Source organism: Xenia sp. Carnegie-2017, unplaced genomic scaffold (genome assembly GCF_021976095.1).
Source record: "Xenia sp. Carnegie-2017 unplaced genomic scaffold, XeniaSp_v1 HiC_scaffold_16, whole genome shotgun sequence".
Taxonomy (NCBI): Eukaryota; Metazoa; Cnidaria; class Anthozoa; order Malacalcyonacea; family Xeniidae; genus Xenia; species Xenia sp. Carnegie-2017.
Genome location: NW_025813469.1, coordinates 11,827,271 through 11,844,592, shown reverse-complemented (window position 1 = coordinate 11,844,592; position 17,322 = coordinate 11,827,271). Strand labels below are relative to the sequence as shown.

General features: G+C 34.5%; 2 protein-coding genes across 3 annotated transcripts in view; both read left to right on the top strand.

Moving 5' to 3' along the window:
- The window catches only part of LOC124437501 (tyrosine aminotransferase-like), a 57,450-nt gene that overhangs the window by 24,169 nt on the left and 15,959 nt on the right, over positions 1-17,322 (top strand). Inside the window, exons 4-7 of the mRNA XM_046987475.1 lie at positions 1,312-1,450; positions 1,537-1,589; positions 4,871-4,953; positions 5,025-5,094. Of these exons, the coding sequence (XP_046843431.1) occupies positions 1,345-1,450; positions 1,537-1,589; positions 4,871-4,953; positions 5,025-5,094 (312 nt within the window). The 5' untranslated portion in view covers positions 1,312-1,344. The remainder of the gene's footprint in view (positions 1-1,311; positions 1,451-1,536; positions 1,590-4,870; positions 4,954-5,024; positions 5,095-17,322) is intronic.
- The window catches only part of LOC124437498, a 42,197-nt gene continuing 32,122 nt past the window's right edge, over positions 7,248-17,322 (top strand). The window contains exon 1 of one of the 2 annotated variants that reach the window (XM_046987467.1): positions 7,248-7,295. The gene's annotated coding sequence lies outside the window, so the exon portion shown is untranslated. Of the gene's footprint in view, positions 7,296-12,543; positions 12,555-17,322 lie in introns of those variants that run through there. The other variant, XM_046987466.1, reaches the window with a different exon arrangement.

The following is a 17,322-nucleotide window of genomic DNA, read 5'->3' as shown; positions in this document are numbered from 1 at the left end:
AAGGAACAAAGTTCATTTAAGATTTAAGTGTTTCGGCCTCACCATTTAAATTACCGGGGGGTGAATACAAGTAATGTATGCATCTACTTGAAATGTGCTATATCTATCAAGGTGAGGAGATCTTAGAAAGCAGCTCTACCTGATTTTGACAGAAATGAGAGAGTCGGGCCTTTCACACAAATATTTTATGAAAACGCCCATACTTCTATGTTTATGTTGTTTTCTTTACAGGATGTTGTGTTGGCCAGCGGTTGCTCTGGAGCAATCAAGATAGCATTGAACGCCCTAGTTGATCGTGGTGATAACATCCTAATTCCAAGACCTGGTTTCTCTCTTTACAAATGCATCTGTGGATCGAGGGAGATTGAAGCACAATCTTATAAGCTCTTTGTAAGTTTGTGCAAATTAAAGATCTTGAGTTTACGTTACTGTTTAAGATTAAAGACTGTTATAATTAAGTTCTAATTATGATAATGAAGATTAAGGACTGTTCTAATAATCATGATAATGGTGATCAAAGAATATTCTAATTATGTGCTGATTGTGACACTTGAAATCAACGACTTTTCCACTTTATTCTTCATTGAAGTCAAACAGTCAGTAGAGAGCTTTAGCAAGAGTACGACTACGACAACGAGTACAAAGTTTGACCGTGTAAGAGAATGGCGCGAGGAAGTTTTTGTCGTTATCGCTTCGTCAAAATTTTGCTTTAGCTATAAACAACAGAACGAGACTTTTTATTGTGAAAAATACCGACGTTTGCGAAACAGCTACGGCTCCATTTGTCAATAATGATATCAACTAATTGGTAATACTGGTTTTGCGAGAACATAGGACTCTTTAGACTTAAAAATCTTCACTATTTTAAGCTTTATGTACGATATGTGCGATTTATGCTATTTTATTGTTTGTTTACCGTTCACTTTGCGTGCGAAATACATGGAAGTTTTCAAGGTCATATTTTCCTTTTAAATGTACATATGCACTCAAAAAAGGTTCTAAAGTAAAGCCTGGATGCTGGAAAGTAGTACTGTAAACTAATTTCTTACACAATGAAAAAATTTATCTACTTTCTTTGCTTAAAAAGACATCGTAGTCGCGACTACGAATTTTTTACAAAACATCGTTCTCAAATTGATGACGGCTACGTGTTTTTGTTGTCGCAACAATGTTTTCGCGCCAAAATGACGTAGTTCGTACTCGTAGGCTCTGCTAAAGCTCCCTACGACTTCAAAGGATTCCAACAAACTAACCTTGAGTGTTGCTTTGGACTTTATGTTCAAATGAATAATGATTGTTTATAATTTTCAGCCTGAAAATGGTTGGGAAGCCGACTTGGACAATATGGTTTCACTTATTGACGAGAGAACAAAGCTTATTGTCGTTGTCAACCCATCAAATCCCTGTGGTTCTGTGTACAAAAGAGAACATTTGGAAGAAATTTTAAACAGTAAATATCTCAAGACATGTACAAGTTTTTTCCGCCGATTTGACCAACAAACTTCGTGCATTCATATTGGTCTTATTTTCTTACAGTTGCTGAAAAATACCGCGTCCCAGTTCTCTGTGATGAAGTTTACGCGCATGTCTTAAGTGTTCGTTAATTGCATGTCACATGACGACTTTTGAATTTCCCGATGCCCTAAATTTAACCGACTTTTAAATACGTTAATGTTTCAACTAATGTAAGCTCATCACGATTGTAATATTCGCTTAAAGGGGTAGTCTGACCTTAACACAACTTTCGTTCATATGAAAGTGTATATTGTTCTTACCTCTCTCACGAAATCCCAGGTTTCCAATTCAAATTTAACTCGAGAAATAATGCCTTAAATGTGTGTATTTTTGCCTCTTGTTCGATCGCCATTGTGTACATGCAAGCGAAGCCGCAGTCCAGCAGCGGTTTTTCGTCGTGACGTCACTGCGCGGTGATCGTTGTCAACATAAGACAAAATATACTAGCAAAGTAGAAATTACGCATAAGCATATTCATCGTTGCATTTTATTTTCTAAGTTTTAAATTATTTTGCGCAATGGATACGGATTACTCAAACGATTCCTCTAGTAATTATTCTGGAAGCAGTGTTTCAAACTACGAAGAAATGATTAACGATCAAAACATGATTCAACCATATGCTTATGAGCCGATTGAAACAGACTCTAGCGACGAGCTATGGACGACTCTGACGAAGTTCAGCTGTTGTAACAATGAATGAAGACTCAGCACAAATTGAGGGAATAGATACCGGACTGTATTACAGATAATCCTGTTTTCGAAATCTTTGTTTAAATTATTGGCATTACGACTGGCATGGGTGAGTACAAACAACACTATGGTTCAAGAGCTGAAGAAGGACCTGAACACAAAAGAAAAACATGTGGCTACAGGCAACTGGTTCGATGGTGTTGGAATGTATTGGGCGAAATTAGAAATTACTACCATCTCTTTGCTGTTAGCTACATTCGAGCACATTCCAACCACTGGGTCTAGAAGGACTTTGTCTATGAGGTTTTAAATTTGCTGATGAATAATGGTAATGTAAACTATTATAGCCATATTTAGAAGTATCGTTAATGATGAATTATTAATAAATAAAATATAAATTGGATTTAGTAAATGAACAATAAATACAAATTATAATGGTCAAGCCAAACCAATTTTATTTGTGCTATGCAAGGATTTTGGTGTACATAATTAAAAGTGCCTTTGCTAATGATTTGCATAGCAAACAAAAATTTTGCTACTTTACTATTAGAGATTCTCTTATTATTAATTATAAATATTGGTATATACATAACTATTTTTGGGACTGTTTACCCATTCTTGATTTGTGTGCTTGTACACTTTCTTTGTTTCTTTTTCTATAGATGCAATATTTCTTGGAATGTTTGCTGGTAAGAAATTGTACATTTTACATTAAAACAGCAGACATCTTCCATCATACTTGCACAAAAGAATATTACTCACCATACTGGCTTGGCTACCCATTCCTTCCTTTGGGAACCGATATTATATCACTTTTCCCTGCTTTCCACATTGAACTTGTGCTTGTTTTCTGCCAGTGTTTACATTGTGGTCTATCACTGCCAACTTGGTTCTTGCAAGCATACCTTTATATGTAAGCACTTTTATTAAAGTATTTTCCCTCCTTCCACTTGTGCTTATCGTGTTCCCAAAAGAAAAAATTTGGAGTAGTTAATTATGTGGTGAGTAAGTCATATCTTTGTGCAGGTATGATGGAAGATGTCCGCTGTTTAATGTAAACATTACATAACAGATTTCTTTACCAGCAAACACTCCAAGAAATATTGCATCTATAGAAATTTAAACAAAAGAAGTTTTTAAAGAACACAAATCAAGAATGGGTAAACAGTCCCAAAATAGTTATGTATATATCAATATTTTAATTAATAAGAGACTCCTAATAGTAAAGTAGCATAATTTTTTTTATTTTGTAAATTCATTGAAGGCACTTTTAATTATGTACACAAAATCTTGATAGCACAAATAATTGGTTTATGGCCATTATAATTTGTGTTCATTTACTAAATCCAATATATTTTTATTTATTAATAATTCATCATTAACGATATTCTAAATATGGCATAATAGTTTACATTACATTATTCATCAGCAAATTTAAACCCTCAAGACAAAGTCCTCTTCTAGGACCTATGGTTGAAAATGCCTGAATGTAGCACAGCAAAAGATGGTAGGACTTACTCTGCTAATACATTCCAATACCATTGAACCAGTGCCTGTGAACATGTCTTGTCTTTGTGTTCAGTCCTTCTTCAGCTTTGAACCATAGTGTTGTTTGTACTCACTCCATGCCAGTCGTAATATCCAATAATTTAAACAAAGATTTGAAAACAGGATTATCTGTAATACAGTCCGGAGTATCATTCCTCAAATTGTGCTGAGTCTTCATTCATTGCAACAACATGAACTTCGTCGAGTCATCCTGTCGCTGAGTCTGTTTCAGTCATGCTCATGCATAACGTTACTTTTGATCGTTAATCATTCTTAGTAGTCTGCTGCCAAATAATTACTAAGAACTGTTTGGAATCTATCCATTGCGCAATAATTTAAACCGAAAATAAAATGCAACGACAATATGCTATGTAATTTCTACTTTGCTAGTATATTTTGTCTTATGTTGACAACGATCACCGCGCAGTGACGTCACGACGAAAACTGCGCTGGACTGGGGTTTCATTATGTACATTATGGCGATCGAAAATACACACATTTGAGGCAGTATTTCTTGAGAATTTGAATTAAACCTAGGATTTCGAGAGAGGTAAGAAATAAATATATACTTTCATATGAGGAAAGTTGTGCAAGGTTGACCACTTTTAAACAACGAACGCTTCAATTTTGCATCTCGAAGGTGGGTTTATTGTGGTTGTGGAGTGAGGCAAGCTTCACCATTTTGAAAGGTGGCAAAACTTGATTTACCATGAATATGCTTCCTGATTCCTATACATTTGCAAATTTGACAGTCGAGGTTTGGCGTCCTTTCCTTATCTAGACACAGTTGTTAGGGTATTCCGGAAATTGACCTCCGTCCCAATGTCTTCGGAACACGAAGAATAATCACATCACAACTTTGGGTTTCTTAAACAATTTTATTCTCACTCTCAAAGGTATTCTCACTCACAGTCGAGGTTTGGTTTTTTAAATAATTGTTTGGAATGGGTTTTGAGACATCTTTCAAGATGGCGTCCTTGCCTTACGTCGACAAGGTTGTTAGACATGCAGGGGGTTGGGTTCTAAATTTTATTGGTACTGCCCGAGAAGGTGGTCAGGCTTGGCAACACTGAATGAGGCTTGAACTAAATTAACTTTTTCTCTTACTTCCTGCAGACATTCGGCAAAGAGCCTTTCCATAGCATGAGAAGTTTAACAAAAAATGTTCCTCTTATAGTTGTCGGTGGCATCGCCAAAAGGTGAGCATGCGCATTTTTATTGCATTACGTCATTTTGAGGAAACCATATAAACGTTGTGTGTCAATGACAGGTTCTTGGTGCCAGGTTGGCGTATCGGATGGATTGTAATTCACGACAGAAATGATTTCTTTGGTTTTAAGGTATGAATATATCGCTTGCACAGATCTCATAATACACTAGATCATGGGTTGGCAACATACGGCCGCGGGCCGGGTCCGACCCTGAAGGGATTTTGACTGGCCCGCCGACTGTATCCGAGTCGACTCCGATTCTGCCCATCTCTATTGTAAACATCGCCTACTACTGGGTAACAAAGTGACTGTTACATGTTTGTAAATGTAGATTGTCCAGGTTGGTATAGTCCTGAGAAGGACTGTTTTTGTTGTTGTTGATTGACGTTTCGACAACCTTAGCGGTAGTTATCTTCAGAGTCAAATGAGGAGTAAACGTCAGGTTAGCCGTATTGTTATCTGGTTCTTACGTCATTGTATTGTGTGTCTGCTGGTGGATTTGACAATCTGAATAGCCTCTTGTGTGTTCAGCGGGGACTTAATTCTAAGTCCTGCTGGAACGAGACCAAAATCCTTGCAGCGGTGGTTGAACCAGAGTTGTTGGCGTATGCGTCTTACGTTGCTTGCAAAACGTATGTAGTCGTTAGCAAGTTGTTCGCTCTGTCGTCCAAATGATCGTAATAAACTATGGTTATGCGTTTTCAATGTAAAGACGGGCACAAGACGCATTATACGTCACAGCGAATAATCAACGGTTATTCGTCTTCAGTGTAAAGACGGACACAAGACGCATTATACGTCACGACGAATAATCAATGATTATTCGTGTCTGTAGACAAAGAATCGAACAAAGTTCGTCTTGTCGTATAATGCGTCAGTCTGTATAAAGACGGCACTTAGACGAATAACTCAATAAAGTGAGAGAGATTAAGATTTTCTCGTAATTATCAAGTTGTTCGTCTGATACTTCATTGTGCTTACAATTTGTTAACATGACACAGCGATTGATCGCAAACCTTTCTGGTTAGCTTGTGCTTTGAATGCATGTCACATGTCTATGGATGATAGCATTCTTTAAGCCAACGGATTTGGTATAATAGTTAATTCATATTACAACTTCAAAAGGTAGATCTATGAAACAGTAGAAAAAGGTTATTTATCTTGGTTATAAATCAGCTATTTCTAATTATGCAAGTGATTCGTAAAATGTACTTACAACCAAACATTGTGTACATCCAACATACTCTATATTGTTCAATGAATAATCAGTAATAGCATTCTTTTTCACATGACTCTCTTGCCTGCAGATTATTATTTGACTTTAGATAACCTTTGCTTTTCTCTGTAGTGACAATATCATCAAGTAGAAACTTCTTCTCGCCAGGCTTTCTTGATTGTTTAATTTCATCTTGACATGACTTTTGTACTTATGTTTCGCAGATCGGTGAGAGATGACGTCATATCATGGTGGATCTTCCAGATTAAGAGATCGATAAGGCAGCTCGTTCTTCGCCTTAGCACAATCAAGATTCAAAATGAATTGCAAGCTACAATACATTTTTAAAAAAAACGAAAACTGACATCTTTGTTGCCATTGCCAAGCAAAAAAATATTAAAGCATCCTGAAACGAAAAAATAAAATTCAGATTTAATGATTAGGATTTCAACTTTTAAGTCCGAACGCTATTTTTAAGTATCTCTGATCATTGAGATGTGACAAAATTAACCTTATTATCTAGTATCAGTCATCAAATATCTTTATTGGAAAAGTTGTCGTTCATAATCTTAATTTGTTTGAGCTATTTTATTGGTAAAAATGGTATTACATATTTTGTCTGGCTGCCTCAACTTTGCGTTTATTAATAGTTTAGTTTTCCTGAACATTTCACCAATTCAAATAAATATATGTAAGCTGCGTATAAGGTATATATATAAACTGTGTATTGATTTTCTTAGCTTCCTAAATTATAAATCTTTAATTTTTGAGCTATCTTACTTGTAAAATGCTGGCTGCCCTGTCTTCCTTTATATATTTCAAGAGGCGGAAGGGTTCAGGACAATAATTGAAATAAATAATAGTAAATTGTGAAAGGTTTATTGGCACATAAAGCCTCCAAGTCAAAACTTCTTTGTGTTTAATTCAGTCATAGCTAAAATAAGAAACTTGCATTTCATATTCTATTGGTGTGAACAGAATTCAATTTTTACAATAAAACAGCAGGTTATTAAAACAAGCATTTATTTAACATTCCACTTCTTTTTTATTATCAAGCAAAGCAAACACATCATGGTTGGTTCCGTCGTTATTTAATCTTTCTGAATTTGTGAAGGTATGTTGATTTTAAAAATTACTCAGCCCTTAAGTAATAGTGTATTTCTAACTTTTAGATTTAATGTTTTATTCCATGCATCATTGTTTTGATGTCAGCTGATATTTTATTAAGGTGGTTATCACTCTTGAAACAATTTTGTTTATTTTTAGTAATTTAGGAAATATCATTTTCTGAAAGGCATATGATGTTACTATAATTTTTTTCATTAATACATTAGCCTAATTATCCAACATTTTGCTGGGAGCTAATTAAGACTTATTTCTGTTTTATTGTAAAATATAGATAACTCAAGAACCAGTGGTTAAAAAACAAAATAAACATATATTTTGAAAAGCTTAGAACCTGTTTCTATTATGTGATTACTTTTAATTCATTTAATATCTTAAATAAAATTTAGAGTGAAATTTAGAACTTTTTCAATTCTTGCATTTTATTTTGTAAACATTTGAATCATTTGGCTTTAATCTAATTAAATATAAACAGCATTAAAAATCTAAGAGTGTCACATAATAGAGGATAATATAGTTAGTAAGTATGCCAAATATCAAGCTCTGCATCAAATATTTACAAATTTATAGTGTCACAAAAATCACTGACTATTGCAAAATGAAAATGAGAAAAGCAATCCAAAGTTTCATTCCAGTTCATCTACAACTTTGAAGGCTTAGCCACGGTTTCCATAAGTTACCCTTCAAGTCTCTTCAGATTGTCCAGAAACTTCTTTCTGAGATGCCTCAGTGACTTCCTTACTTTTCTTACTTGCTCGGAATTCTTTTGACTGATAACTTTATCCTGGCTTTGTGGGTCTTGTACACCTTTTGGCATGAAATACCCCAAGCATTATGTTCAAATCATGAAAATGTTAATATAGGAGATGCTCCCCATCATAAACTTCTGAACACTGCCAAATGTTGCAAGAGACAGTTTCTTGGAGATTCTGTCCCAAATGAGTCCATTCAAACACTTTCGTTTGGATTCTGTGTCAATCCATGTGTACATTTTCTGAATAAATCTAACAGTTAGATCATTGAATATTGCTCAATGAAGTTCTACTATGTAAGGCCCAGGAATACCAGTCTTGTGTTGGTAGGTGGTGTCATACTTTAGGTAGCCAGCACCAGCTATCTTTCCTTTTGGACACAGGTGATGCTGAGGATTCTTCTCTGAGAGGGCAACATGGAAAGAGATGCCCAGTGCTTCTGGCCATTTCTTCAACACTAAGGTTTCTTATTGCCAAACCACACACTTTCGAAGAATGTCCATCTTTGCGTGCAGTTGGTGACCTTTCCAGACAAACCTTACTAATCCGAGAGGTTTCTCCCTTTGTCGAGGTTTTAGTTTCCGCAGTCTGCTTCCGAATGTGAGTCTATTGCTTTCCCACCGTCCGGACATTTCAGAACCTCATTTTAAGACTATAAATAAACTGATGAGTCCAGAGAAATATAGTACCTTCTGTTATAATGTTGGAATGGACAGCAAATTATTGTCTGATTATCAATTTTCGCACCGGAAGATCCAACCCTTTGTCACAAGGTTCGCCATTTTGCATTTCTTTACATTTTTCTCACCAGTTTCTACCTCTATTTTGAGGATTTCCCATCATATAACTTCAAATCCCAACAAAATAACAAAAACAATAGTTGGGAAATAAAGCAGCAAATTTAGCACTTGAAATGTTACAAAAACTAAGAAATTTGTAGACAACTTCTGCCAGAAATGCAAACGCATCGATCTCGAGACAGACAAAAGACTTTCATTGCCATGACTCCCCAAAGGAACCAATTAGAATACAATTATGTCAAAAGACTCTGAATTCAATGCACCAAAAGGAGAAACAAAAATGACAATTTTTTGACCAATATTTCGACCAAATTTTGAGGAAATCTCAACCTAAATGCGTTGCTAGGCCGTTGCTATGGAGTAAATTTTTAAACAACATAGCTTTGAAAGCTTTTTGACCGTAATTTATAATGTTTTTCAAAATTTAAACGACAAAGTCTTAAAATTAAATAGTTAAGGCTCCCAAAAAATTAATAATTTTTTTTTTGAAAATTTGGTCAAAATACAGTTTATAAGAGGTGATGACCACCTTAAATATAACTTATAAATTAGTGCCATGTATGTTTCATATGGATAAAATTTCTTCATTTTGGTGAAAATTTAAAACAAAAATAAATTTTGGATACATTACACGAGGGAAATACGATCTTTCTCACATCAATACCAATTTACTCTATCATTTATTTCAAATTATATTGATACAGCAAAGTTTCAAACTTAACGTGTTGAGTCAAAAGTATGACACGTCACAGAATTTCAGTTATGCATATCATTATGTGCAATAATTTAAATTCTATATAACATGACTTTTATAAAGAAGAGTTTTTCCTCATTCAATGAAATTTGAATGATGTGCTATGAAAGTTTAAACATATAAGATTCTGTCGTGGTCTTTTCTAGAATACTGCTTTAGTAAAAGTGACTAATTAATATCTCACATAGTGATATAAATTGAACCTATTGCACATTCTTAGACGCAGCATGAACATTGAAATTTTTTGTTACAGTCAATTACTGACAAAGCAATTTTAAGGGTTTTTGTATATCGTAATATGCTAGTTTGGAATTCTTCGCACGGTATGATTTTGTTACTAAAAAACCGATGACCATCTATCATGTAAAAATTTACTCACTATTTTTTAAAAGAGTTGTCAAAATGAGTACGGCAAGATTAGTACTCCAGTCCATTATGAAGTTCAATAAACCACTATCTTTAATTACTTAACGCATTTGGTCAGAGCAAGTTGTTCTTTCTCTTCCTTATTCGTTCGTTATGACTTGATTTTATCAACATTATTAGTTTAAAGTGAATGGTTTGAACCCAGAAGTATCGTTGCATGTTTGTAGATGTACATTGTTTAGATTAGTAGAGTCCTGAGAAAACTGCTGGTGTTGATGTTGAATGACGTTTTGACAACGTTAGCGGTAGTCATCTTTAGAACGAGTTAAGGTGGTCATATACAAATTTAAGGCACTATTTTTTCTAAAAACTCAAAATTTTTTTTTGATCATTATCGGTACTTTATGCTATGGTTTTTCTGATTGTTCTAATCGTTTTTCGTTAAAACTATCATTTACCCACGAAAAATGCTTTCAAAGTTGTCTTCTTAAAGTTTTTGGTCCATAGCAACGCCTTAGCAACGGATTTTTACCCAAATTTCACCCCAAAAACTACCCTTCTAAAGCGAATTTTTTGTTTCTACTTTTGGTGGATGTTATTCAAAGCCTTCTCGTTAAGTTACATCGTGATTGGTTGCATTTTGGCACCATGGTAACTGTTATAATTTCATATCAAAGCTGATCGCGTGCTCGCACAGTTCGAAAAGTTGCTCTTCAAAACATTATAATTTTGTATCTCTGAGGAGAAAAGTCTTTTGTTAGGAGCTTTCTTTTGTTATTCCGATAATAATCAAAGCGAAAATAATGGGGAATAGTCGAAATAGAAAGAGAAAAGCGGTTAGAACTCCGCCATCAAAAATGGCAAAGAAGTCAAAACATGGCGGAAACGATGACGCAAACCCTGGACCTTCTGCAAAGAAAATAAGTCATCAAACGAGGAGCATTGGCTCAAATTTTAATAATCTCACACAAGAAGGCACCGTGTTTATGGACTTGTCTTTGCTGTTTGGTGTTTTTGATGAATTTTTAAAATGCCCTGATTGCGAAAGCAGTGTGGAATCCCATGTGGACTTGAGGAAAAGGAAAGGCTATGCGCATTATATTCTTCTTCAATGTGTAAAGAATGAAAGTATAGTTTCCACACATCTGGCTGTTCACACGAGCAGTCCTAGCATTTCGAGAAATTGGTCGAGGGCAAGCTGCAATGGTCACATTCAACAAGGTCATGAATATGGCTCCACCACCAACTTGCCGAAGCTTTACATTGATTCAAAATGGAAAGCTATTACCAGTTGTTGAACAACTGGCCAATGACAACATGCTCAGCAATGCTATGCATGTTAAAGAGGAAAATGGAGCACCAGAATGTGGAATATCTTTGGATGGTACATGGCAAAGAGAGGCCATGCATCCCATAATGGTGTTGTTACGGCAATATCTTTGCAAACCAAAAAGTGTTTAGACGTGGAAGTGCTCTCAGACAGGTGTCAGCAATGTGCCAAATGGAAAAATAGGACAAGTGATCCTAAATACAACGAGTGGAAAGCTGGTCATCAGTGCAAGATCAATCATGAAGGAAGTGCTAGCAGTATGGAGACTTCTGGAGCTGTCATGAATTTCGAGAGGTCTTTGGCTTCTAGAGGACTGAAATACAAGGAAATGCTTGGCGACGGGGATTCTTCAACATATAATGCTATTGTTGAAAGAAAGCCATATGGAGAAGAGTGCATTCCAAAAAAGTTGGAGTGTATTGGTCACATTCAAAAGAGGGTTGGGAGTCGTCAGTAAGTTGAAGAATACAAAGGGTAAAAGCTTGCTTGTGGTAAAGGATTGAGTGGAAAGGAAGGCTTACAGATGGGAAGATTGATATTCTTCAAAATTATTATGGTTTGTCAGTAAGAGGAAACCTTCATGATGTTAAGGAAATGGCAAAATCGATAAAAGCTTCTCTCTATCATGTTGCATCAACTGATACTAATCCTCAGCATCATCTTTGTCCTGATGGTGAAGACAGTTGGTGTGGCTATAAGAGGGAAAAGGACAACTAAGCACAGAATAGGCATTCCTGAATGTATTGTTAAGGTCATTGAGCCCATATTTGAAGAACTGAGCAATGCTACTTTGTTGAACAAATGTACTCATGGCTTAACTCAAAATGTTAATGAATGTCTAAATAATATGATATGGGAACGATGTCCGAAGACTACATATGTTGAACAAGAGACTGTTGCTCTTGCAACATACTTGGCTATTCTTAAATTTAATGATGGGGACATAAATTTGTTAAAGGTATTGAGTGAACTGGACATAACTCCTGGAATGTTTACAAGTAAAGGGGCTCAAGAATGTGATCATCATCGGATAAAGTTGTCGGCAAAGAAGAGTTCAGAGAAGGTGAAAAAGCAAAGAAAAACATTAAGAAACATTAGAAAGAATTATATTGACAATGCTAAACATAAGGAAGGAGTTACTTATGAAGCTGGCATTTTTAGGGCTACCAGAGGTACAATATAGGTTATGTAAAACTTTAAATGCTGTTTTCTCATTTTGGTGATTTTAGCACTTAGGAAAAACTTTGTGACATCATATTATCTTTGTTATTTGTCAGAGATGCCTGAAATTTTGTATGTTGAAGGCTAGTAATATTATCTAGTGCTTGACATTTTCAAATTTTGATATTTTGCATTGTTGATGAAATATTTACTCTTATGTCAAAATGTGTACCAAAATGCAAAATTACTGAAGAAAATCAAATTTTTGAATATATTTTGTTTATAAAGAATTAATAAAAATTGAAAAGTGTCAAGCACTAGATTATGTTCTAAGCTTTTTAAAAAACTTTACTCATTGAATTTGGATCATTGGTTCCCAAGATATCATGTTCGCAGCGAAGTTCATTTATTGGCTAATTAGGGGCCGCCATGTTGGATAATTAGTGTAATTAGTGATTTTTTAATTTTTTTTTTCCATTAGTTAATTCTCTTCATTAAAGTCTTTCAAATACTGATAGTTTCTTATAACTATCTTTAAAAATGAAAAAAATTCAATTTTTTGTATATGACCACCTTAAGTGTACAGTCAGGTTAGCGGTATTTGTTGTCTTGTTCATACGTGTCGTATTGTCTGTAAAGGAAATGTGTGGGTGTCAATTGTGTATTGTCATCATGAAAGTAATGTTTAAGGTTGTGAATAGATCGTTTTCGTAAAGTGCGGTAGTTGTTGTGATCTGTTCATTGGATTTGTTCTAAGTTGGTATTGTTCTAAGTACCAACTTTCTAACGTAAAGCCCCCTGCACACTGCAGTAACTCTGTAGTCCCCCACTCACTCTATATGTCACACTGTAATTTCCCGGTTACCCTATGCCACTAAAGCGGAACTTGAGATTTTTGTGAATTTTGCAAATGCATGATTGAAGATGCATGAACGACAGTCTACGACGCAGAATAAATTGCTTTTTAAAATATAGAAAATTTCCCTAACATTGCAACGGTCATTGAACAAACTGAAGGTTGTCAACGTTATCAATAAAACGTAAGCACTTGCTGCAATAAATATCATTGAATGAATTCTGTTGAAAAGGTCAAAGTGAGTTTAGTCTTAAAAATTAAAGCACGACGTACTGATCGACACAAACTATTGTAACAACAAATACAATATATAATATAGATGCAAAATTAATAAACTAAAGCAGAATTAGCCCGGAAAATGGCTACGGTTTCTACACAGAATTTCTCTCATTATTGCTATTTATCCTAATTTGAATAAACTTCCCTTCTCTTTTAAAAGCTCTCACTTCGAAGTATTTCCCTTGTTGTCGCTTTTTTACTTTCGTCGTTTGACAATGTAGACTTCAAGCCATATTTAATATTAGCTAATAAACACACTTTACAAGTCGCTACACACATCAATTTTCATGTCTTCAAACACACACAAACGATACAGAATCGATGAAATAACGGGACTAAATAGTGGACTATAAATATCGTCTACTCTTTGTAAAACCTTACTGCAGAGATAGATCTAGGATAATTTTGTAGGAATGGTGCTCTAGTTTTTATAAGATCTCGTTCGGTCAGTTTAGTTTCACGCTTGTCAAAAATGATCGCTAAATTGCAAAAATGCAGTACGCGCGTTCAGCGGTTTTCTCAAGAAATTAGTCATTTAGTGTCATGTAAAGTGTTGTAAAGTAACTCTTGAATATTTGCCTGTAAACTATCATTAAAACAACAACATAACAGGAGCATTAAGTTTTATTTAGATTTTGTTCGTATTTTAAAATTCCCTTTATTTTTCTCTCATTATCGATTTCTTCTCTTTCCCTCGTAATTTGCAAAATTTTCTTGCAAAAGTGAAAATCTCATCTATGGAAAATGCTGTAAATCGTTGCTGTTAACATATTAATATCTATTAAAATGATGGGTTGAAATTTTAAAAGAAATAAAGCATTTTATTTGAATCGAGTATTCATACAAACACAGCTAATTTTACTAATGTTTTTGCTTTTGACAGAGACGCAATAGATTTATACACAAGCTCTACGGATACAAAACATCAAAACGCGATGCCTTATGAAAAGTTACTACTCTCTCTAATTCAATTATGTACGAACAAAGCCCGAGATACTGCAGCAGACAGGCTAGGAAACGGTGACGTTGGTAATGAAGGATTTCGCCAACTTATCATTACGAGATTTACACGAAATCAAAACAATGCTCGATAATCTTTCGAAAATAGATCTTTCCTCCAGTTTAAACTTCTTAGGGGAAGGATTTGATATATTTTGTAAGTACATTGACAAAGTAGAAAGTAATAGAGAATGTGAAGAAGCAAGTAATAATGATGAGTCTCAGGCAACTTGTACTGCCATCACCACCAGGTATGATCTTTCCCGTGCAATAAAACATTCAAAGGTTTTTGAAATGGCAAAAAAACGATTTGAAGTTTCCCGTAAGAAAGCAACAGATGTTTTCAACAACCAAAACTTAAGCTTGGAGGACAGAATTTTTGCCGTTATTGTTAAGACCATGGCACAAATTTTTGAATGTCCGGAGCATCAGGAGATTGTCATTGATTTATGTTTATCTTACATAAAAAGGCTGCATGAATTGGACGGTGTTCGTAAAATGTTCTCTGTTTTTATCGGTGGTGGCATGAGAGCGATGTTCAAAAAATCTCAATGAATGGAAAACATAAAGTCAGTCATTCTTCTGAACCATCATTTATATCAGTTCATTGCAAGGATCAACAACAATCATGATCATTTATCAACTTGGCCAAGTATTGAACTTGGAGACGGAAAAATGTTTAATCCAATACAGGACTGGCGCAAGGAATTCGCTGTCGAGTCTTGGTATAAAAATTTGATTGAATCTTCCCAAGAAATAGAAAAAATGAAAACCATGATGTTTGAACTTTTGGACAAGATGACTATAAATGAACATTTTGCTCCAATATTGACATCACCAGTTGAATTAGTTATGGATTTATTAAGAGGTGATATTTTGGTTGCTGGAGGTTACCCATATGATTCCTCAAAGACTGTTGAAATTTTTTCATGGAAGGAGAAGAAATGGTTTAAGATTGCATCAATGGAAAATCAATACATGGGTGCTTCATCATTCATTTATAAGGATAATTTATTTGTTGTTAGAGGATTGTTCTACAAGTCAATGGAGACATTGAATCTAAAACAGTTTCCTTTGACATGGAGAAAATTTCCCACAGAGTTACCTGATGAATGTTGGGGTCATCAAACTGTTGTTTATAAACAACAAATCCTTTTCATTGGAGGAGGCGATTTTTTTGGAAAATCAGATTTGATCAGTGAAATAAAGATAAAACATCTTAAAACTGGTAAAACATCTTATGTTTTAAAAGAGTTGTGTCATATGCCTGAACCACGTTCGTGCCATGGAGCTGTTGTTGTTGATGATAAAGTTCTGATTTTTGGAGGATGGGGAAAAGATTGCAAAGTTTTGTCCTGTGTTTTGGAATTTGATCCAAGGACTCTTACATTTAAGCAAATGCCTCCATTACCTTATCCATTGACTGAAATGGCAACAGTTCAATGGAGAGATCAAGTTGTTCTTCTTGGAGGTTATGATGGAAAAGAATATTTGAACAGTGTTATGTTGTATGACAGCAATACAGGTAAGATTACAGTCTTACCATCCATGTTGGAAAAGAGACGGGGGTGTTGTGCAGTTATAACTGGTGATACAATTGTTGTCATGGGAGGTTTCAATGTTAAAGATTATAAATATGAAGAACTTAAATCAGTGGAGTGTTTTAAAATGGGAAGTAGTTCTTCATGGACATATCTTCCTTCAATGAATGAATCACGAGATAGAGCCATTGCTGAAGTTTTACCTTTTGGACAAAACTATTTCTAAGACACGAAATTTCATTAAGTTATGGAACGTTATAACTCATCAATGTTCGTTTGGACTACATTGGATGATAAATTTGTAAAATTTAAAATGTATAGTTCAAATATTTATATAATCATTAACTATTTTGATTAATTTCTGAAATAGGTGAATGACATTTGGTATCTAAATAAGTTTGAGTTTTTAGAGGATAGTTTATACCTTTTTTCTTGTCCTTGTTTCATTGCAGTTTATTTAACAATAAAATACAAGTTTTCCATGGTAAAAATTACTTTACATAAAATATTTTTCGTAGTGGCAAAATACTTTATTTCCCAGTTTACCATCCACCACATTTACAAAAATCTACAAATTATCTTACACATTTGAAATGCTGTGAAGACAATCAGTTTGTAATTAACTTCTCATTCGCAAACACAATCACTTCCTGCATTACTGAAGTAATAACATTTAAGCCTGGTTCACACGAGTAAAATAAGCACGAACGTCGAGACTTTTTATTCTATTGCTCTAGAGGTTTATAAAGACAAACACATTGGGATTTTCTTTAAATCTTTTTTTTGTTCTTCTCTTAGCTTATGCTTGAATTATTTAATGAGATTTCATCGCCATTTTAAAAGAAAGCAAAAGAAAAAGTGGATTTTACCCTGAATCCTACCACGTTTGGTAATCTTCAATAAATGTAGGTCCATTTGAGAAGTAGCAGTTGAGTAAGATTTCCAACCTTTTTGTGGATAAAACTTTTAAGATCAAATTTTCATACCTTATGCACTGCTTGTGCTTGTTCAACCATTACGTCTAGTGATTTATCTTTTATGCCATGCTTTCGGTCGGAAGATGAGTAGAAATTTTCCACTAAATAGTAAATATTCTATTTGGAGATGAGATAAATATTATTTCACAAACAATTTGCAATATTATGTTTTATTCGTTCATTTTCACGCTTTTATTCGGT